At 31.5% G+C, this 24,914-nt stretch overlaps 1 protein-coding gene and 2 non-coding genes across 3 annotated transcripts; 1 reads left to right on the forward strand and 2 right to left on the reverse strand.

Annotated features, from left to right (window-relative positions):
- The first annotated feature begins 1,984 nt into the window (after positions 1-1,984).
- LOC116773622 (uncharacterized) lies at positions 1,985-24,881 on the forward strand. The gene is made up of 3 exons (XM_032666108.2): positions 1,985-2,154; positions 18,875-23,332; positions 23,439-24,881. The coding sequence occupies exons 2-3, from the start codon at positions 18,875-18,877 to the stop codon at positions 24,309-24,311; spliced, it is 5,331 nt and encodes a 1,776-aa protein (XP_032521999.2). The 5' UTR covers positions 1,985-2,154; the 3' UTR covers positions 24,312-24,881.
- On the reverse strand, positions 9,548-9,619 carry Trnae-cuc (transfer RNA glutamic acid (anticodon CUC)). Its single transcript has one exon. It is a non-coding gene; the product is annotated as a tRNA-Glu (tRNA).
- Trnan-guu (transfer RNA asparagine (anticodon GUU)) lies at positions 10,551-10,624 on the reverse strand. The gene has a single exon. It is a non-coding gene; the product is annotated as a tRNA-Asn (tRNA).
- Positions 24,882-24,914: the final 33 nt, after the last annotated feature.

The raw sequence follows: 24,914 nt of genomic DNA on the forward strand, positions 1-24,914 counted from the left end.
GCCTAAGTTACATTAAGTTATGTGCACACGGCTTGTACTTACAATATTGCAGTCACAGTGTCAAGGCGGTCGAGTATGGAGGCGTTAGGCAGTATTAATCTCAGTCGTAACCATCCATATAAGTAGATGTTCCGATCTGTAAATCATCTCGTTGCATCAGATGAAACAAATTGTATTCCATAAAAATATCTTACTACATTACTCACGCGTTACACAACAAACGCATTTTCTTTCCGTTTTTTTGTGCCTCGAGACTCAAAAGAATTCATCTTACGTTCAATGTACCGAGTCACTCGTGTTACAAACTCTCAAACTATCTCACTGTCCGCGACTAAACTGTAGACATGTGTAATAACGGTTCGAATTTTCTGAATTATTACGTTTAAAAAAGGATGAGTTATTATCAAGTTGTGAGTTCACAAAAGGGTTCATTTTGAGAACTTATTTGAAGACATTTAAAATGAATTTCGTACTTGTGATTTTTATATACATTATAAGAAGTAATTTAATAACTATCTTCACTTTAAACATCATTAATATATTCACATTCGATATGAATTGCGTAACACATTCTTCCAAAATAACTTTCTTCGCCGGCGGCCAAGAGTGCGATCGGTCAAGAAACTAAAAAAACTCCAAAGATAGTTTGAATCACAGAAACATTTACAATAGTTTTGTTATTATAAAAATTCTGTACAAATATGTCCCAACTCCCGTCGGAGAAAGCAGTTTTCTCCGATGTTTAAAAACTAATATATTATGCTAATATCCAGCGTTCCGTCGTTATGTAAGAACGAAAGTGTCACTTACTTATTAAGACTTTTAGTTTGTAGCTCATAATAACTCACGGATACAGAAGAATTAACAGAGTTTTTATTTGTTTCCAATCTATTTAATTTACAACACAGTATTTCACTCGTTATTTGTGTATTATGAAGACTGTCTAATGTCTATCTTCTATTTCGATATATGTTAATATTTTTGATCCGAATCAAATACTAGTTACTACTAATATTTTTTCATTTTTTTAATTATTATTTTTTTTTTCAGTGCAGTTTATATTGTTGAAGTAACATGCTAATTTAAAATTAATGACTTTTGATTTAAAAATTTAAACTTAGTTTTAACCGTTTTCCATTGTCATAAATCCTCGTAGTATTAACGTAGGTTATTGAGTGAGTGACGTGAAACGCTTCGTATGGAGTGTGACTATGCGAACTTGGACTAAGCATATCGTTCACTACAAAAATATAAAAAAAAATCTATGAATAAGTTAAACACTCATTCGTTTGTACATTGACACGAACAGACAAAAGTTCAACGATGCAAAGATTACTTCGTTGATATAATATAATTTAAAATAATTGTTAAAATAAATAATAAATAACTATCGGATGATGACTAGTTATTAAGTTAAGATGCGTCAATATATATATATGTAAAATGTTACCTCAATAACATAAAAATACAAAAATAACATAGGCCTGCGATATCCGTTTTGGGAGGAAGCATAAAAAAGATATCAAAACTAAACAAAAAAGTGAAAGATTCCTTAGAATATTAATGTCTGCTACAGTCAGAGACGGACTCACGAATAAAGAATCAATTTCACTGATAATTATGATAACTATGATAAATATAAGTTAGGATACTTACAATAAACCATCATTAAGTCAGCAATTTTATCATAAATTTATTATCGGGATGCGAGAATTGAAAAGAAATTCACGCGGTAATTAGAAAATTAATAGTAAAATTGAACTTAAATTAAATTATTATTATAGAATTATATTAATAAATACACAAGTTTTTATCTTTTCATTATTTAATTTATTTTAATTAAACCGTTTAATATAAATATAATAAAGATTTATTTGTGAGTTAATTCGTGACTACGTGTTGATTCCCTCCCTGCATCGTGATAGTTGGTGGTGCACCGACTACCAAAACCTCTCTCACTCTAGACTCCAGTTTCCATCCGACTACTGGCGAGTAAACACGCGGGATAGACACTACTCTAGTATATTGTGAAGATGAACCATTTTTGTGTGGAAAATGTTATTCAGTCAGTACGCCACTAATAATATATAATTTGGATTATATTTCTGACAATAAAGTGGTTTTAGTGAGTAACGTTCAGTTCGGTTGTTCAAGGTATGTATTGTATTCTACTAAAAATAGTTTAATAAGAATATAATTAAATAAAAACTATAACAATATTCATTAACTTAAAATTTGTAATACAAATAATATCTATAAGGTATTTCTATATAATTAAACATTCTCAGATATTAGTATATTTTATTAATTAAATGAATCAAGAGGTATTGAAACCTTACAAGATACGAGTATATCAACAGGCCACAAACATTAGTCACTAGATACCGGTAATAACAAACATACACACACCTTTATAAAACCATGCAATTCATCAAGCAAGTTGTTATTTCTTTGTAAATTTCAATATTTTGATACAAACCTACACAACATTCTGTGAGTGTAGACATCTATTAGTGTAGTCGTTGGTGTGTTATGAGATGTGTTACACGGTACGTAGCAAACGGACATACAATCGTGTGTACATGAGATAACTAAACATTAAACAACGTGTAATATATTCGGTTAAAAGAATTAACTCTATCTCAGTTAAAGTTATTTCTATAACGAACTTAGAACACACATTTTCTTTCTGAAAGGTTGTACTATTACTAATAAGGTTGGACTCAGTTTGATGCTTAAAAAATATAAAACATTCGTCTCGAGACAGTCTTGGACTTGGAGAGAGACCGTATATTTTATGAAGTAGCTATTATTTTTTTGTAATGTCTGTTTTCGTTATTTTCTATATCTGTATAGAATTTTCTTTCTTCGATAATTATTTCATAATCAATAGAGAAATAATCGCAAGAAGTGTGTGAGCGATTGGAAAGCACGTTGAGATATCCCACGAGTGAACAGCACCGGCTGACTTTCACTGAGGTTCAAGGACAGAAGAAATTATACAAATGTTCACAAACAATACGCGGTTTAATATTAACATTAATAGATTTAACTTGATTGGTTACACTCAGAGATTAACCTCGCGAGTACGTTACGTACGATCATTAACCTGTAAAAATATGACGAGATGAAAGTGTCATCGATATTCAATTATCAAAAATGTAACCGTTAGTTTAAACTATGGTTCAATTTAAATATTTTAAACCGTACCAACTGAAGCATACTCACTTTTTAACTGCACTCGTTCCTACTCTATGTTTGCATCATAACACTACATTCGAAACGTTTCGCGTTTTTGTTTTTGCAAAATGTCATTAACAATTAAATGTACGAATATTTACAAGTGAAAATCTATTAACGTCCCTTATTTAGAGATCACACTTGTAGTAAGCTGCTGTTATACAAACGTGCAAAAACTTAACTTATTTGTTCCAAACACATAATCGTGATTATAAAACTTAAACTCATAGTATATTCAAACTTAAACGACGCTTCATTATAACCAAGCCGTTCATTATTTGTATGTATTATGACAACGCCTTCTTCAATCAGTTTCTCAGACAACAACGAATACGTATAAGAGATTAAAAACTTCGAACCGCGAAAATAAGTCTACAAGTGAACGTCAAAAATTAATTTAAAGCTACACACGCATGTGTAATTGTCCGAAGTTAAATAACAGTTTATAATTACAGTGTATTTAATAGAGTAAGTAGCGCGGAAGTGAAGAACTGACTTACGACTAACTAATTGGCTATTGGTTATGTTTTTTAAACTTCCGCATATCAAACGCGTCGAATTATATACAAAACATAATATTATTTATTGGATGGTCACATCAAACAAGTCGATGGGAAACAAAAAAGTTTGTATATCTCACTTCGTATAATATCGTCTCTAAGCGGAACATTGTTCCGGAAGTCTCTAATGATTTTGCATAGAAAGTGTCTCTAATGTAAATATCCAAAGGCTATTCTTAATATTGACCAAATATCAATTCTACGATGTAAAGTTATTTAAGGGTCATCGACCCCTTTCCAAAGAAAGTTGTCAAATTGATTAGCGGTGAAATGCTAGCGGAAATTATAAATTATGATTTGTATCGCGTTGTTTCATTATACATGCGAAATATTTTAATGGATTTATGAATATATTCTTCATACTAATAAGTAATATTAAATGTTTAGCGCACACTCGATGTGTGTCTTCGTACGAGAGATCGTTTCGCGCTATTAGTAAGTAGAACGCCAGCAACGAGACTGGTTCTCGCTGCACTGTTTAGTATTTGTTAGTATTAATAATATAAATATTTATATGCATGTATCTAATATCCTTAAATTATTAATAAAGATAAATTTTAATTAATGTAAGCTTAGCTATTTATAAGTACAGATTAAAAAAAAGTATATTGCCTAGTGACGTGTCACTGCTTTGTTTCTGTATTGTGTACGCAACACTCCAATCATATATGTGATGGTGGTTGTAAACTTTATATATTTATATTATATGTGTGGTCAGTGGTGTAATGGACACAGTAGTCAAGAGATTTCATGACACTTCCCGACCCACATCTAGAGCGTTCCTCCTACACGCGATCACGACATACTTTTACTCAACAAATTCTCATGAAATTTTAAATTCTTATTATTATTACTAAATAAATAAACCAAAAATATTCATGTTTTAATTATAATATAAAAATATAAGGACGTGTCGTCCGCCCGTGATCACGGTCGCTGCAACGTAACCGAAACTTCGGGAGTACGAAGTTTACAATAATCAGATACGCGTATATCTTTCTTTTTCTTAGATAAAAACAGCTTTTAATATATTTGTATGTCATATATCCAATTTGTATGTTATTTATACCTATGTACATTTGGATAACTTAAAAAACTAACTCGTTGTATATTGTAGGTATATTCTTTGTTTAATTCAAAACAAAATATTTTAAATTTCTACGTACGGTTTAATTTTACCGGCTTGTATAAAATTTTTCTAAACATAATGTTATCTAGATTACTACATCGATTTTTCTTCTTGACAAAAATATGAATATTATAAGTAGGTATTGTGAGTACGTCAACAAAATCTACTAAAGAACGAAATTCTACAACTTTTCGTATTCCACTTTCGCTAGTAACTTGTTTTGTTGAATTTTTATTCTAGTCTTATATTATTTGGTAAATTTTGAGAAAACTGTTATACTTAAAATATAATAATATGTTCATAACAACTTTATTTGTTACAAACAAATTAATATCGTTAATATGATAACAAAATGGCCGCCGAAACAGAAATGTCAATGTGGCAATTAGTTACTTCGAATTGCCAAAATAAATTATTTTATTGTATCATTTATAAATAAAAATAATTTAAAAAATAACATAAATTTAAATTATACACTGAAAACGAGAAAAATTGAGAAGAAACAGAATAATCTTTAAATTGTAATTAATACGTCCGTTCCTTATAAACCAAGTAAGAACAGATTGTTTATAGAATTTGACAGTAACAGAGTATCAACTCTTTTAAGCAAAACTAATATAAATGTTACTATGAAATATCAATCTCATAATAGTCGAATGTAATACACACATTTGTTATGTTGAAAAAAATAATAATATATTTATAATTATTATTAATTTATATGCTTTTTACCTCAAAAATATCTGAAAAGAAAGTATGTTTTAATTATTGAATATTTCCTAAGTGTTCATACAATTATTTAAACACTTTCCTTGTGGAAAGAAAGACGGCTATTACGGTGTTTTTAAGTTTTCATACTTTACTATCGAGTTAGATTTATACATGAGACAACAGGTAACTGGCCGTTTTTAGTTTACTGAACACTCGAGGTAAGGAAATCAAGAACTTAGTCACAGTTGACTCGTTCACATTCCATTATTAACACATTAAACATTTAATTATATTTACATCCTCTATATATATTATAATTAATGAAGTTATTACATATTATAACAGATATATAACGATCAACAATGATATTTCGTTCATTGTCAGTGTGACATTAAGGTGTGAGATACGTCCAAAAACATCTCATAAAGAGACGTAAAAGTAAGTGTTGATTAAAATGTAAAAATATATTAAATAAATTAACCAAAATGACTAACAACTTATTGAATGACATAAAAAATACTAATTATGCAACTAACAGCCGTATAAAGATAGATATTTGAAACAAGAAACGAACATGGAGATACACATGCTCCTGAGTGATTTAACCTAAATATTAATATGCAGGTGTTAAAAAAATATCGAAAATTTAGACCGGAAGTTTCGGGCTGATTGAGGATCACCTTATGTAATATATTATCTGAACTCAAAATAACTTACCGTAAATATACTAGAAGGTCTCGGTATTTGCATGTGTCAAATAGTTGAGATGCTTGTTATAACGCATGAATATAAACAATGATCAAACAAATAATAACAAACTACTTGTCAATGTCTTAACATTGTTATTTTTATAGAAATGAATATTATGAGGATTTCATAATAAAAATTACATTGAAAATATATTATCAAAACATTACTATTGTTGAAAGATAATCTTTAAAATATAAGAAAAGGTTTTATATTAATAGATTTTATCTTAAATGTTTTAAATAGTTATAATAGCAACACTGATTGTATTGTGTTACATTTGAAAGGTTTGTTTAGGACACACCAAGGACGACCACAGCCCCACCTCGTCTCGTGGCTTATAACATTGCATTGTTAAAAAATAACTTCAATCTTGATGGATTACATGTATGTCATGATAGATATACACGTAGTTTTTTTTAATTCTTCCATTATATAAGTGGGTGATATCTAAACTTAATAAATTTAATAAATTTTAGTAATAGATCGATGAAAAGTTTATATTTGATTAGAGGTAAAAAAATTAACATTAAATGAGTTTTTTTTTAATATTTTAAAGTTTATTAATAAATTAATAATTAATATTTCAAACAGCTTCTCTTTATCTCGCCTATGTTTTATTTATATACCATTAAAGAACTGACTTGCAAATAGACTTGGGTTTCTAAAAGAAAGCCTTTTAGATTATTTTGCTGGTAATTACGTTGCAACTAACACTTAAAGAGAAAATTCTAACTTGCTTTTTAAGGCGACTTTTAACCCTAAAATAATTACACATAAAGTGTATTAATAACATTAGTGAAAAAATTATTTAAATTGAAATCGTCTAATAAAAATGATTGCAGTTTAATCAAAAAAAAAATTTCTTAATGGAATTGTTAGCAGACAACGACATTTAATAATGAGAAAAAATATATTAAATAAATTTCAAGGTCTTAGCCCATACAGCCAAGGAACATGAAAGAGTTTGTATATGTATACTTAATTTCATATTGCACAGAAAGAAAACTTATTTTAATAACAAAACTAAACCTAAAGAACATTGAATTTTGAGTTCTATATAACTTAATATAAAAATAGTGACATACGCCGAAACAAAATGTTGTAAGAAAGAAAAAATTATAAACAATGTTTAATTACTGGCAAATTATTAAATAACCAATTAATACAGTAATTTTTCATAGATTAAAAAAATCTTTACTACCAATCTAACTTAAATGACATGTGACGTATGTCAGATTATTAATAAAAATCGCGTGTTTAATGTCATGATGGTGGTATATCTTACGTGCCACGGTACTGTTATCATATTACGTGAAAAAATTAGTATAAAATATAAATCGTTACAATTAATAATAAACAAGATATAATAACGTCATATAAGAAGTATTTATGATACCCTAGCGGGCCAGCATCGCGGACCTGTTACAAAGACATTATACGTCAAAGTTGGGCTATAAAGAGAACACTTTCACCGATAACCAGCAACGGTCACTTTCACATTCATTCACAAAACAGCGTATTGACCTTACTAATATTAATGAAAGATTTCATTCTGTTACGACATTTTATGCTCTCAGATTCTATCGATATTCCTCCTTTATGTGAGAAATCGTCACAAAGTATACAAACAGAATGTTTATTTAAACCTAATTTTTGTAATTACTAATTAATTATTACCAAGTCTTAACCCTACTCACAAACACTACGTGTTTTTTCGTATTCCTTTTACATGTGGTTACAGAACCTTGAATGCATAGAATATTTAAATGTATCTCATGAACTTCAACGTAATTGTATGTGTAATAACAATTACTTGTGGGCGACGTAGTGAATGACGATGTGGGCAGAGAACTACTTACGTTGCCTTCAAAAGGTAGTCAGGTGTTAGGCAATTGATGTAAGATTCGATATGTCGCTGTTAGATTCATGGGACTTGTTTAATTGATTTTTTTCCTTTAAGTCAATATAATTCATCTTTATTATAAAATGACCGAAACATATTCTTTATATAATCTGTTGTTATTGTTGTTGTTTGTTTAAAATATGGCATTCATCCGTGCATAGACGTATGTATAATTATTTGAGATAATTACTTATTTAAAAATGTCAACAAAAACATTCAATATGAGTGTAAAGTAATAACTGGAGGAAATCCTTTCCTAATCAGAATAAAATAATCAATAGACCGACAACTTTATATAACATGAAATTAACTTAATATTATAAATGTGTATTACGTAAAACATCATTGACCATTTAGGCCAGTGGGACATTAACTAAATCCAACAAATGTTAGCACCATTAGTATTCGAAACACAATAGCCCATAACAAGCTCGTAGCGTGTGACATAATTGAATACTGACTTGAATATTACGACCAATTCACAATTGTACATGTAGATAAAACTTCTGACATTTGCCGAGCAGATGTCATTCATTGATATAATCCAGGCCTTAAATGACACATAGTATATCTTATTCTTGTATTCAGATATCTTTTGCAAGATATTTCTTCAAAACGTAAAAAAAGTGTTATTAATTTTTTTCCAATAATATTTAATTTAATTTATTATACAGTAATTATTTACAGTATCTGAATAAAAGGACTACAAAATTTACATAAATACGCCTATTGCTAGGAACTGTAAAATAAAAAACTTTTAAACTTTTTTATTCCTATTACTTATATTTTATTTTCTTAAAAAAACATATAGCAATAATTACGCAAGGGTCCACGTTCATAAATCTCTCTGTAACTCTTTTCCATATTAAGTAACTATATGAGATCCGGTATTACTCAAAGAGAGTGAAAAGATTTCTGACTTCAGAATTACTAAGAAATTTTTATACAAACAAAAAAGAAAAAGTAAGACATTAAAATTATATCATAATTCATAATGTGTAATGTTCCTCGTATTATTTATTATGTGACACGCGCTCGTGACCTCAACCTGTCATTGTCATTGTCAGTGTCACTACAGACATTCAACTTTGAACTCATTTTTGTGTTATTGTTTTTATTGATATCGGTCGTCGAATATGTAACACATATTAGTATAGTTGTTTTATGGTAAAAAGGGTAATTTAAAAATATATTAATTTATGGAAACCAAAAGCACATTTAATTAATAAAACCTAAAAAAACGATAAAACAGAATTCCGATACCGGGAATCGAACCCGAGCCTCCTGGGTGAGAGCCAGGTATCCTAGCCACTAGACCATATCGGATGGTAGAGAATATAAATATTAATAGTTCTATTTCTAAAACTCTACATAGAAAAATAATAGTTTAACAAATTACTTATGCTAGGAATTAGTCATATGACGACATTTATTATATTATAATTCAGTATCAAGAACACTTCAATAAATTAAACTAGATCCGTTCAGAATCCCATTCATTATAAAAATATTTCATGCTTTCTTGTTTTATCGTCAAAATGGCGTCACGGTCGAAAAAGTTATTTGACCACATTTTAGTAACGAACGATTCAATGTTCCCGGAACTTACTGTTTATTTAATTACATATCATATTATTTCAAACATTATTTCCTGAGATATTTTTACAATATGTACTATCAAAATTAAATTCATTTGGATTTCAATGAAAACCAAATTTGTGGATAATAACTAAACTTTTAACCAAACTTAAATACATAGTTGGATTGTGAATGAAATTTAATCTGCAAATCTAAATTTCATTAAATTTACCACATTCGTTGCTTAATCGACTCACATTTCACAACACATACAAATAAAACTTAACTAATATATACATATTTTGTGTTATAAGATACTGTCATATCCTTTTCCGTCTGTCTCTCAATGAAAACAATCTAACAAAAGAGGAAAAATTTGTAAACAAAATATCTATGTATTGTTACCCAAGAATCTCAACTAAGTGATGGTAGAAGCTGGCGTTTATTAAAATACTATGGAAACAAAATATGTAGTTTTTAAATAATATCAGTACTTGTCTTTGTTCTTTGGGGGGATGTAATTTTTTATGGATTCTGAGTCTGTTTATATTTATAGTTAAAAAAAGTTTAAGGTTTAATATCAACAAGGTTATATTTAAATTAGGTATAACTAAATAAACCATATTATATTTAGTATGTAGTTTATTTGAATATAATTTATTTCAATAAAAAGTTGTTCCGCCCCCGGGTGGGCTCGAACCACCAACCTTTCGGTTAACAGCCGAACGCGCTAGCCGATTGCGCCACGGAGGCAGTGATGATGCCATAATAATAACGAATTATTATATTAACACATAAATCTTAGTTAAACTTTAAAATTTATAACTTTTTGTGTTATCGAAATACCTATAGATAAGTATCCAAAAACTAATAAACATATTAAATAGAATTAAGCGACATAATAGTTAAGTATAAAAAATTTGACTGCATACAAAATGAAGTTGTCAAACAAAATTACATGTAAAAGCGATAGCGTGTATTATGTAAATATAGAAAATGTATTACATAGATAATGTAATATTAGAACAAAAATATAATTGAAACGGATTGCGTCAACGTTGAGCCGCCATATTAATACTTTCTCTTGATTGTCGGCTGTCAAACCACATTTTTGACTTTCATTAATTTTGATAAATATATAATTAGTTTGTGAATCAATGTATATGCTTATTAAGCTAACGATTACTGATTTTTTTTACGCAAGGTATTAAAAAATAGTTCTGTGGCGTCTTCAATATATTTAAAAACTCAGTTCTAACTCTTATTTAAATACACTTTTTGGCTACCTCTTGATTCGTTGAAAGCTGTTCTGAATGTCATCAATATAACATTTTAAATAGTTCGACCACAATAATAAACAAAATCTGTTCTTTTATCGGAGACTCGAGGACTCATTCATTTATTTTCAAACAAATTATAAATTTCATCAATTTGAAGATACGATCGTGTGACAATAAATATCCAATCACAATCATATATTGTAAAAGTTTTTAAAATGATATCTATAGACTAATGGAATAAAAATCCACAATAAACGTACATTTATTAATAAGTTGGTAATAAAATATAATGTATAATATAATATAATCTATTATTTAAAAAATCAATTCAAACAATTAAAAATATATATAGACATTTAACAATGACTCAGTGGTTAACTAATAATATCAATTATGATATAACATAATATCGTTTAAAATCGTTAATTATTTTTGATTTGAAATATATTAAATTGATTTCTAATATCCATAAAATTGAAGGTTTCCTATAAGGTCAATACGCGTTTCTAAACGATTTAATTAGTGAATCATGACAGGCGTGTTGGTTGCCCCACTGACATATCCACTAAAGGATACGGTAATAACAAAAATTAATGTATGATAATAAATAATAATAATTAAATATAAACTACAAGAGGCTTGTAAATCATTGTCATATGGATATTAAAATTTTATAACCAATAATGGAGGCGTAAAGGTCTAAAGAGGATTTATTGTGGGTGTCGAAAGAGTATGTCCATCAATAAATTAATATGTAACTTTCTCCCGGACAGGTTCATCGTATTATGGAGTATGTGTTGAATGTTACAAAAGAACTTTTTTGTAAAATAATCTTAATGATGTATGAACACGCGAAATACGCCTCGTGTGACAAATAAATTGACAGACAACTTTTTTTTTACGATTTTTTGTAGTCTCGGAAGCGTCCAACTTATTGCGATAACTAAGTTTTTCCAGCGGAAGTATTTGAAATTAAACTATAATTCGATTCTGTAACGATTTATATTATTAAAATCACTTCAACTACTATTTCTTCTATATCTTTTTGTGTTAGGTTCTCAAATTTCATAATTAGTCTTTCGAAAGCCGTTTCCTTGTTGGGATATTTTTTTTTCTATTATTAAAATTTATAAAAGAAAATAAAAATTAACATGAAAGTTCCGAAACGAAATCAAACTTACAAATAAAACAACAAGCCAGTCTAAACCGGTTCGGACCGGTTAGTTACACTAAAAGCGGTACAATCTTCCTGTCATTTCACTTTGTATTTTTTATACATTTTGTATTAACCACTCTATTACGATAGTAATAAAGGCTACCTTATCTTAATGGTAATTTCGTCTGTGATGGACGTACATTCTTTCTTGACTTCAACATTATACATACTGAGTGTATCCTCCCGAGGAAGCAGATGAGCTTTCCCTTTCTGGAAATGAACATATTTATAAATTTTATTAATAAAATTTTAAAAAAAGATCACGAGATTGATTTGTCTATAATTTATGATATGCTTTATAGTTTATGCATATTGTGTCGCACACTAGGTACTGATAGTTATGAGTTTCACAGTCATAAATCGTACATATCTCCGTAAGTTATTAAGTGGAAACGGGAAACACCCCGTATGTAGTCTGATGTGAACTAGTGCTAAGGATTCTGATAAATCTAAATATTGTATAACGTATGAATTCATTTACCTCCTTGCGTTTGGAACCGAAACGTTAGTAATAATAAATAATTAATAAATCAGTGAGCACGGTTCAGTTAGCGGGTGGCGGGGTCGGTCACAGGCTAGGGAACTTGTGATTGGGAAATCAGGTTGCGACTGGATGTGACGTAAGGGTATTAAAGATAGTGATGTGATGGTAGTAGAATGATCACGTCATCACTAACCTACAGGGTACAATTCAACTAAGTTTTATAAGATACTTACATGTCTTAAAAAGAAGTGTCAAATCTCTATTCGATAACTAAGTAATTAGTTTCAGACGTGTTCAGTGACGTGTTTCTTGTACATACGATTCTTTTAATATATTAAATTCAGACACAGTCGCGGGCACACGCGTGTATTATGTTCAGAAACATTAAACCCATAGACAAATATAGTTAAATTTCAGTTCTCGGAATATTATCATATTATGCCAATCGCTCTGTTTTGTATGTAAAGCTATAGATCTGTCAAATTTGATCGTTCTCAATGTAAACGATCCTGTAACCCAGCCGCTGTGTGTGTGTGTGTGTTGTGAGGTGGATGTTATTGTTGGAACACCATTTGTTACCAGAGCCTCGCCGCAAACAAACATACATGAAGACATTCGACTCCACCAGACAAAGCGATCATTTGATCTGTTGACTAACTGATGCCATTGAACTGTATCGCTTTTTGGTATAACATTGTTTATGAAACACTCCCGTCCCTTACTACGGTTCTCATGTTACGTAAACACAGTTTTCAATGCTTTATGACCCTTACCACATGATGAGATCTGAGACTTTCGCGAGTATTCATTGAAATGAAACTAATATTTTACGGATTACTTGGCATATTTTATTATTTAAAAAAAAATCTACTTATTCCCGAAGTGTTTGTTACTTTGCAGCAACCGTGATCACCACAGTTTTTTTTTTAATACCCCAATAAAATACGCGTAGTAACACTAAAAATATTAATTTGATTTCGTCCTTACCACATGTTTGTCGCACGCTAAATAGCAGGCACGCTATATAGTAAATGCGGATCGTTTTCAGTTCTTCATTTTTACACCCTCGTACGTGATAGTATCACGTACGTTTACGAATGAAAAACTATTAACGGTCAGTATGCAGTGTGACGATGTATACGGGTGGTAAGAGTTCTCATTAAGATAAAACGGCTTAGCTTTCGTCACTGATTAGAGAATTCTGTTAGCACTTTGAAGTAATGTAAATTTAAAAAAATCACATTAATAAATATACAATGAAATATTTATCGACAAATTGCTGCGAGTTGCCGATACGCGGCGCACCGGATGTTGCAGGTTCCAATCCTGCTCGGCTCATGAATTTTTCATTCCGTATTGTTCAATTTAAATTTGAATATTAACTCAACGTTGCTGTAATATATAAAAGACAGTTACACGAATCTAATAATGGGAATTAGTAAAACACGGTGTCAGAAGTGCTTCAATTAATACACAATAAATATTTACTCTAAACAATAGTAAAAAAAATATATATCTGAGTATTGTATAATAAAAGTTAGAGATGAGTAACTTTACATTTAAACGTATCCTTAGTACAAGGCTTATTTCAGTCACGTTAAAATCGATAGTTATTGATTGACATAAGTTTTTACTTTTCATTCATTCATCGTTTCTCATGCTTTATATTTTGGTTAAAATAAAATTATGTTTTCATTAATTCGTCCGTACAAATCAAATTATATCTGTATGATTACCACATGTTTAAATCGCCGCTACATACGACGCGTTCTCCGTTTCTCGATGAATAACCTACGTTTATGTTGTAAAGTGGTAAGATTTATGAATGACAAACTATTAACGCTCAGTATAAAGTGTGACGATGCCGACATAGAATAATCATACCGATCTTGTAAAAGCAAACAGTATTTCCCATCGTTTATAACTAGCGACAAAGTTCTCTCAACATTCCTAAACGTTTTAAGCGGTAATTATTTTTATAATTATGTCGTAAATACCTAACACTTCAAGCCTCTCTTGTCAAGGGCCCGCTCGATACTTTACTAACTTTCACCGACAATTAAAGTTAAAAATAAACACCAATTAAAAATATGTCCCTGATTCAAAATAAAACTAACATTACCAAGTTCCAAACTAAACAATACCCGAACGATATCTAATGATACAAAGATCTTTTCTTTAAAAGATAAACAGGACGCGAGTGTCCAATCTTACTAAGATTATAGCCGCGAGTGATTGCATCTAAAGATACAAAAAATAATCAAGACAATACCTTTTGAAACTGTACGCATTAAAAAACTACACATAGATAGTACAAATGAACTGGTTTTATCTTAATTTTATATTTAACAAATATCCATTATCTAATCTTGATCGAATTCCCACATAAATTTCAAAAGTTAAAAAAAAAAATACTATGTTTTTCGTAATATTTGTCAAGTTTTATTTGCATGTTGATAACGAGTGCTGCAATGTGAGCTTGTCAGCGTGAACATTAACAGAGACAGTAAGCGGATTGTTTAATGATTTCGTAATGGGATTGCTAACTGGAGATAATATCCCAAGCAAGTGAAGCTGGTCTAGTGTACTATATAACAGAATCCTTACCAAAGGTTCGCATGGAACTAAATACAAACAGTGTAAAGTTTTCTATTCATATACCTAGATACTATCAAGTATCATATACCTACCAGAGCGTCGTATACTTATAGGGATTCGTCATTCCAGTATTCTTAAAGTTATTCAAATTATGTAATTGATAGCTTACCATCTCGAATACTAATTCATATTTATTCTTTCAGAATGTCAATATTTATAAAATTTTAAATATTTAACAACTAATTTTGAAAGCTTTCTAATTTCAATGAATTCTCAATTAAAATGTGTAATAATAAATCAGATATGTTAAATCTATTATTTTTCATATAACTTTCTTAGAGTATTGAAACGAAATAAAATATGGAATAATCACCTCTATTAGTTTCACTAAAAGAGATATTTAACTTAAATGTTTATTGTTTACTATTGTTAATTGTAACGAAGTAGCTAACAACTTATATATATATGTCACGATATCTCAATAAGTGTAGCGTCCCTGTCGTTGTATCCCCAGAGCCGGAAGTTCGAGTCTCGATTCGATGAAACTTTTAATTCACCTATTTAATCTCCATCGGATTTTTATCTTATCTTAAGTTTTTTAAGTTATTAAGTACGGAGACCAATAAAGTTCGTAAAACATATATTTTACTATTCGCACAAATGTTAATTAAACGGGTTGTTAAGTAATAGGTATTGTAAGCAGTTATTTCGGTACAAATAAATAAATATTAATAATTTTTCACAAAAAACTTGCCTCCGACGTGACATGCGTCGGTGACTAAGTCGAGCGTCGCTCGCTTGGAAATGTTAGCACACTTACTTATTTACGTAATTCAGACTATTTCTAACCGACAACGGAGACGAAAAGAGGGTTGTGATTTCAAAACATTTTTTTTTCATTCATCATTACTTTTTATACAATAAAGACAACAGATATAATCATGTTAAATATATTGTATTTATTTTATTGAATTTCAACATTGTATATTTCTCAGTGTGTCCACTTCCTTACATTTCTTCCGTAAAGTAACTTCATTTCTCCGACGTACAATGACTTGAGTTTTCATTTACTTATGTTATGTTATAGTTAGAATTAACTCAATTCTAAGTATAACACGACCAGATTGAAGAGAAAGCAACTTTCGCGACATTTACTTCATTTTGCTTTCATATTTAAGTAATTACCTTATTACAACCACACTGTAACGAAACGAGGACAGGATTGCATAACGAGAAATAAAATATATGAATAATGTTCTCAGTACAATAGAAGTATAATATATTAAATTAATACGAGATTGCGCCGCCAGTTGAGCAAGCGTCCGCGACAACGAACGCACCGGACATACTCCAAGTTTGATCCAAACTAACACGAAGCGTTTCCCGTTTCTCATTCAATAACTTACGATGATGCTATCAGTATAATGTGAAAATTTATCAATGAAAGCTAATAATCCTCCGTACGAGTGATGATGCAAACTTAGAGTAAGCATACATTTGTCTTACTATAAATTAACATGTACAGATATCAATCAATTTAATATAAACGTGAATATATTCGTAAGACACGCTAAGTGTGTAGTGAAGATACAACCTCGTGATATTGAGAACAATATGCTTCATTGTTAATAGTGCTGTCCAACTTATAAGAGTGTAGCGTTTATCTACATTGAGTGTTGAATAATCCGTTCTTTCAGGATAAAGTAACAAGTTTATTGTAAAAAATGTTTTACTCAGTGCATAGAACTTTATATGAGTGGCATAAAGAGTTTTTCATATTAATCGTTAAATTTTTATTTATTTCTTCTCTTCAATGGGTTATGAGTCCTACAGGCTACAATCGAAAGCAATGTGTCGGTCACCGTATAACTTAGACCACATCTATACAAACATTTGAATTCTTGTGCCAATAATTAGAACGAGAATTATAATTGTACTGCATATTTTATAACGAAATAATATTTATAAAATTAAAATAAACTAATTATAAATTTTCGGACTCGTATTTCCAAATCATTTTATTAAGAAATAAAACTGCTCGTTTAGTCTCCGTCATGGTTATAATATATTTTCCATATCGATGTAACCGGTACAGAGAAAGCTAATGGCGTTTTCACGTTCGGAAAAGTTTAGTTACCGTCGAGACTGAATAGGTATGGACTGGAAGTTACTCCTTCAACGGTTTGAAGCAAATAGAATATATGTATATTAAAAATAATATAGCTCATTACTTCATTGAATTTAATTAACGAAGTACATACAAATATTTCGACAGTGAAATCTAAGACAACGTCATTTCTTACGAATTAAAATCTTTATTTTCTTAATATTCTTACTAGCTTTAGTAAATAATTTAAGTTTGATCACGATTATGCTTAACTCAAGTTTACATCGTTACACTAAATACTAAGTTCTCGTCGGTCATACAATAATCTACGGTAATATAATGTGAGAACATTTATGTAAGTGAAACTCCAAACTCTCTGTGTGACGTTACAAACTAATGGTACGCATATTTTAACCTATATCCATGTGGAGAGTGAATTCTGTAATGAGCAATTAATTAGTATTAAAAGGGAGGTCACAAACACAGTAAGAAACAATGGGCGCTGGTATCAAAGATTATCTGTTTAAAACAATGCATAATAGGTGCATTTGAAATGGAAACTTAATTAACGTAATTAAATTATATAGCAATTTATTTTTAAACTGTTTATAAATAATAAATAATATGAAAATTTAAAAACAAAACAAAATAAACACTTATATAAAGAATTTTCCCACAAACATTCAGTTTAAAATGTAGACAGGTTTTTAATATCTTTATTTGTATGTGGTCACAGCCCGTCTAGACTACAGACAGACAGAGGATTTTAGTAATACTAAATAACATATTATATATTCTACGTATGAATTTCACTAAGGAAGTCACTCTAAATGACTTGTAAAACCGAAACCAATTGCTATTCCAAACAGATAATAAGGGCATTAGTTACGTGAAAAGTCCGCGGTATGAGACGTAAATTACGTAAATATGTGAATATTAACACGTAACTCCACGTAACATGCGACACGTACACGGCATGCAAGAAGAGATTTTCAGGTTTGACCCAATTGTTAAGAATCTATAACGACGTTTAGCACGCGACTCGCTACAAAGAAAAATGTATACCTACTTCTTCACTTGAAATAAGAGCAACTCTCTTAATTTTTTTATAAAAAAACTCCATCTTAAATCAATCATCATATTCTACATTGAGTATCAATATGTGAGGGTGTCAAGGCTTAAGATTTACAAGCGATGTATAATTTTTTATCGTAATATATAACTTCTTTAGACCTCAGTTTTGAAATATCTCGCTCTTTGAACAGAATTCCTCCGAGTTTAAACATTATCTATTTACATATAACATTTTTTTTTCCAGATGGCACGCGTCGTGCTAGCTCTTGTATTTATCATCACTGTCGTCTCGGCAAAAAAGGATCAAACGAGGTGGTCTCGACAGATCAGCACTTACACATCAGATATCAGTGATTGGGTTCCTCTCCAAGGGCCTGAATTATCCCAATTCAAAAGACAAGCAGTCGCCGAGCCCAGAGTATTGAGTGAACCGTTCGTAGGATTTACAAGACCGACTGGATTTAGTGCTGAAGACTTCCAGTCGAGAGCTTTTTATACCGCTCCAGTAAACCGTCATCTTTATGTTCAATCTATACCTTCGGCGTCCCAAAACTATCTTTCAGAACAAGGGTTTAATCAAGGAATGAGATTAGGACTAACTCAACCTAATTACCCGCTCAGCCAGGGTTTTATAGCGCCCCAGTTTAGTTTCGACGGAATTCCACAATTTAAAGCGAGACCTCAAATTGTTTCTAATCCGATCAAATTTGATAATTCTCCCAAAGTCAAGGTACCTGCGCCGAATCCTGTGAAACAATTTGCGATTCAGTCACCCAATTTAAAATCAGAAGCACCAAAATTCGTAGACGGATACCGCTTAGAAAACAACAGTTCTAATTATCTATGGAAAAAGCCACAATCATTACAAAAAATTAAATTCGAAACAGATAAATCCAAAGAAGTTCTTGGCTCTGCTAAAAACAATTTAGAAAGAGAAGAGGTTCAATTACTTTATGTTCCACTCGAATCCTTAAACAGGGGTCAATTCAACTTTAGGAGTCCTCTAACGTCACCACAGATTTTGAATACCGAACTTTACAATCAACATACTAGAACAAATACTGCATCACAGAATATTGGATCAGAACTACAGAGTTCAATAATGAAACAGTTGGAAAATTTTAATTCTCAAGAGTACATGAACAATTACAACAACCCGATTCAGGAAATAGATCCTATTGCCAGATTTTCGACAACCACGACACCATCCCCTAGCACGTCGCCTACAACTCCTAAACCGAAAAAATTAAAACCTCATCAACCGCCTCTTGCAATCTTTTTGACTCTAAGTGGAAAACAAGATGACAAAATAAAAGTTGGGGACGTTTTGTATTCTTTGAAAAACGCTGATACTGTTGCGGTGTTAGATTCAGTGAATCCTTTAAATGCGCCCTCGGTTTTCATTGGACCAGCTTCGTTGACACCCCCAGAACATTTTGTCAAGTTTGAATTGCCTTATTTGTCTAACATAGAAAATAGCGATAAAAAACTAAGACAACTACCATTCTTCGTGGCACCTTTAAGTTACAATACGCCTCAAGGATTTGCTAAAATTCCATTCCCAGCCCCACACGTGGGATCTGTTGTTATAAATTCTCAAATGAAGGAAACTTCAAGCAAGGGCATACCAACACCCGAAGTTTATACAAATTCCTTTTCGAGGCCAACAATTTACAGACAAGAGCAAAAACCAGCAACTCAAAAGCCTGTTATAAGCTACTACTCTACATCAACACCAAGTGTAAATTCTCCAAACTATGAACAAAATTATTATTCAATTGAACCACAATCAGTTAATTCATTACCAACGCCCAAGGAACCAGAACCTAAATTCGTCACTCAGCAACCGGCCCCAATAAAAACTGGATCATATTTCTTAAACAACGTTGGAAATCAACAGCCCTATAATCAATACAACCAGCAACAATATGTCAACTTCCCTCAAGAAAGTAATTTTAAAACGCCGGAGCCTCCGAGGACAGTTCGTGTGTATAAAACTGAATCAGTTACCAGCCCACGAACAACAGTGTCGACGACTACACAAACGCCAACCTACTCCAGTCAACTCTTAGAGACACATAATCCATATTCGATCAACCAGGCCTTCAGCTTAAGCACACCGCTAGATTACCATAACTTCTTTGATGAATACAAAGAGACTTATGCAACTACTTCGCCTGACCAATCACCTCCAGCTTCTCAAATACCAGAAAATGTTGAACCAGCTAGTGGTAGTCCCAAAACACCTGAACAGCAAATTCTTAACGAAGAATCACATCAATCGTCACCGTCACCGGTACAAGGACACCAGCAAATGAGTTTCTATGCTCCTGAAATTCATAATTTGCCTGAAAATCATAATCTACGGTACCCTGTATTTAATACGAATTATTATTCTACTAAAACTGAGACACCTCCTGAAACCAGTTATACCAATGCCGCGGAACAATCAAATGGAAATACCCAAGAGATTAATAACTTCCAGACAAATAAAGAATATAGTAACCAATTTGAGTCCGAATCGCCTCCGTCTGGTAATTATTCTTACACATCTTCAACCAACGGAGAAAGTTTACCAGAAGAGATACAGACTCAGAAAGTTGCTCCTTCATATAATCAATATGATATTAATAATGACTCCCATGAAACAATCAGCTTAGATAGTAGCAGAACCAGCACCACTTCCAGTACGACTACAACAAGAAGGACAACTCTCAGATCCAGAAACCGTCCACGATACTCTTCACCTAAACCAGACTACAACGATTATTCAACTCGATCGACGATCACCCGAAGACCACTAAGAGAAAGAAAACCGCTACCCTCGAGACCTCGATACGAACCAAATAAAATAACGACAGAAAGACAAACTAGAAAACCAATTGATCCCATTGAAAGTACAACAAAATCATCGAGATCTAGAACCAGGGGAAGAATACAATTCAAACCTTCTGATTCGGATGAAATATTTACAAAACGAAATAAACAAGGAAGTACAGAACAAGATTTGGCTTATCAAAGAGATGTATTGCATCAAAATTACCCCGTAACATTAATGGAACGTACGAGCACGACAGACATTGAAGCCATTACTGAACCCACATATACAGCCAACATTCCCAACAACCAACAAAATCATAAGATAGAGGATACAGCAGATGCTTACAGTAGTGACAAAATCTCTATAACAGATAATGTCAACGAGGAATTAAAAGACCCTGTTCCTCAATACACTACTGCCGAAGATTCACAAACTGGAGCTTCGTATGTACCCAAAACACCCAACCGCGAAGAAGACTTTTCCTATCAACATAAAACCAGTGAATTTCCACAAGAAGCTGCTTCACCATTGGAAGAAGGAAACCAAGAAGAAGCATCCCCACAAAAATACACAGAACATAATCCGCAACAAGACGATAACTTTGGAGCGACAAACCCAATTACATCAGTTACAGAACAAAACGTTCAAAATGAGAATCAGGAATCAGAGAACCAGACTGAAAAATCAGAAGAATTTATAACCCAAAATGAAAATGAAGAAAATACAAAAAGCCATAATCATGAATTAAACCCAGAACAAGAGCAGGAAGAAAATATTATTGAGACAACACCATCATATAACAGAGTAAGAATACGTCCAGGAGTAGTACGAAAATATCACCAAGGACTATCAGAATCTTCAAAAAATAACGTCGACAGGAGAAAACCGCAACAAGCTATAACATACCGACCAGCATTTGATAGACGCCGAACTACAATGAGAATTGAAGAAATCGAAGCTGATCTAAAAACAAAACAAATTCATTCCCGACCCGGCTTCCAAGATTACAGACAACCTGTGTATAAGCCTGAACCATCAACTGAACTAAGCTCTACATCTACTACTGAGGCTACAAAACGAGGTAATTTTAAGCGTCGTCGGCCGAGTTACGTGACCACTTCTACAGAGAGTATCATTTCAAGAAGACCTTATGAAGCGAAAAATCGGTTTAGAGGTAGAAGACCGACTGAGAAACCCACAGAAAAACCAGACACGCAAAGTGATCTACCAACGACTACTGTTAAAAATAATATATACAATAGGTATAGCAGCAGGTCAAGGTTCTCAGAAAGATACAACAAAAACACGGAGGAACCAACGGCTGAAGACCAAGACTCCAATTATTCGATAACTATACCGAGATATGTCGAAGCTAATACTAACGAAGATTCAAATCGTTGGTCACCGAAGATCTCGCAGGATTCTTTCAAACCGTTCAATCCAAATAACATAGCAGATGAAACAAAAATTGCTACAGAAAAGTCCAAAGATGAAGAACTAGATATAATAACGGCAAAAAATGAATATGAAGATATACTCATTTCGGTGACTCCAGCGACAAATAATAGACTTAATAAAAAGTTACCCGACATTCCTCCAACACTCGAAGCTTTCGTCGAACAAAGCAAAATATCTAAAAGCGACTCTAGTGAAGCAGCATCCACCTTTGAAACAATGTTAGAAGAGGTGATGAAGAGTTTAGAAGAACAAGACGAAAACGAGTACACGAATAAAGTAATGAAACACAAGGGCGGAGAAATAGGGGAAATACCTCCTGAAATAATAATATCATCAGGAGAAAACTATTCCATTAAAACAACGACACCCTCACCAGAAGAAACAACCAGTTCACTACAAGATACTTCCGCTAGTAATAATGAGGTAAGATAACTTTAGGCCCAAGAAGGAACAATGTTATATTAAGATTTCAATGACGCACCAAAAAATAATATAACTTACTAATATTATTTTACTTTATATTTTATAGAACCTAGATGGACGGAAAAGTCGTCGTCGTGGATTCTGGAAGAAGGTCAAAGTTCGTCCTGTGTCAGAGAGTATTGATGTAGCCGAATCACAATACTATTCAAAGATTGTGAACCATTTAGGCCAAACAGTCTCCAAAGAACCTTTGGAAAAGAATGGAAAAGGAAAAACTAAAGTGGTGGTGACGACTTACAAACCTAGTTATGAATTCTTAAAAGACTTCTTTGAATCGGAGGAGGATCACGACAATATACCTGACATTGAGATAACCAAAATAATTGAAAATAATACCGAGAAAATTAAGAACGTTACTACCAAGACTGATTTTATTGAAAGAACGACAGAAAGAATGAATCCTGGTGAAATAGATTTAGGCACCGGCGCCCCAGATCGTACTTTTGCCGACAGCTCAGTTTACACAGAGGCCACAGAACCCACTACAAAATCGATAAACCGCTCAGACGGATTCAACTTTATGAACTATCTCTTCGGTACAACATCTTCGGACGAGGAATCCAATAACAATTCAAAGATAAAAAATGAAGATGTCAAGACCACTATCCAAATGCAAAGTGACACGGAAACGGAAGTTGCTAAAATAAAAACTACAACTGAGAATGTTTATATGCCGGATGAATTCACAGCCGACTCAACACGCAACGGCGACGCGGTGTTTGTGACGGAAAAATTACCTTATGAAATAGATCTCAAAGTTACGGAGAGAGATTTAGAACAACCAGAAAGTTCATCGCAATCTAGTTTCATGAACCCCGCTAACGTCCTCAGTACCTCAATGTCCACAGAAATATCCCACGAGACGGAGATATGTTTTAGAGGGAAATGTATAAAAACCAATAAAAATGTGCTATTATAAAACAAGGTGCTACTCGTGTTCAAAAACAATAGCTTCCTAGGCAGTAAGAGACTATTTTGACAGTGACACTTCATTTGTAGGACTTAATTCTTAGCATTATCTTTAATTAATTAACAAATATTAAATTTTGTATATAAATATTTTTGGATTCACTTTAATTCACTTCTATATATGTTTAGATTAATGGAAGATAAATTGACCAGTGAAGTAAAATTATTATTAAACATTACGACATTATAAGGAATAATAGATTTTTTTATACTTTTGTATAACGTATTGACTGAAAAACGTATTTAATCAATATATTAGGAAACTTTATTTATCTTCTATTTATTATAATATTTTATTATAAGGGCATTGAATTAAGATTTATTGTAAATAATTCAACTGCTTGCTGTTAAAGAAATATAAAAACTTTTTTATAGAATTGAGATCAAATCCTGTAATAGTTCCAAAGGCAAACAGTTGAAAAATTTGTGAAGGTTGTATCATTATTTAGCATTACCCACCCAAAGTGTTGATATTATTGTAATGTGGATATATTTACCTTAATAAACATAAATAATTATCCCGGTTATTTCTCTAAAGAACGGAACTTCATAA

Source organism: Danaus plexippus (genome assembly GCF_018135715.1).
Source record: "Danaus plexippus chromosome 22 unlocalized genomic scaffold, MEX_DaPlex mxdp_33, whole genome shotgun sequence".
NCBI classification, from domain to species: domain Eukaryota; kingdom Metazoa; phylum Arthropoda; class Insecta; order Lepidoptera; family Nymphalidae; genus Danaus; species Danaus plexippus.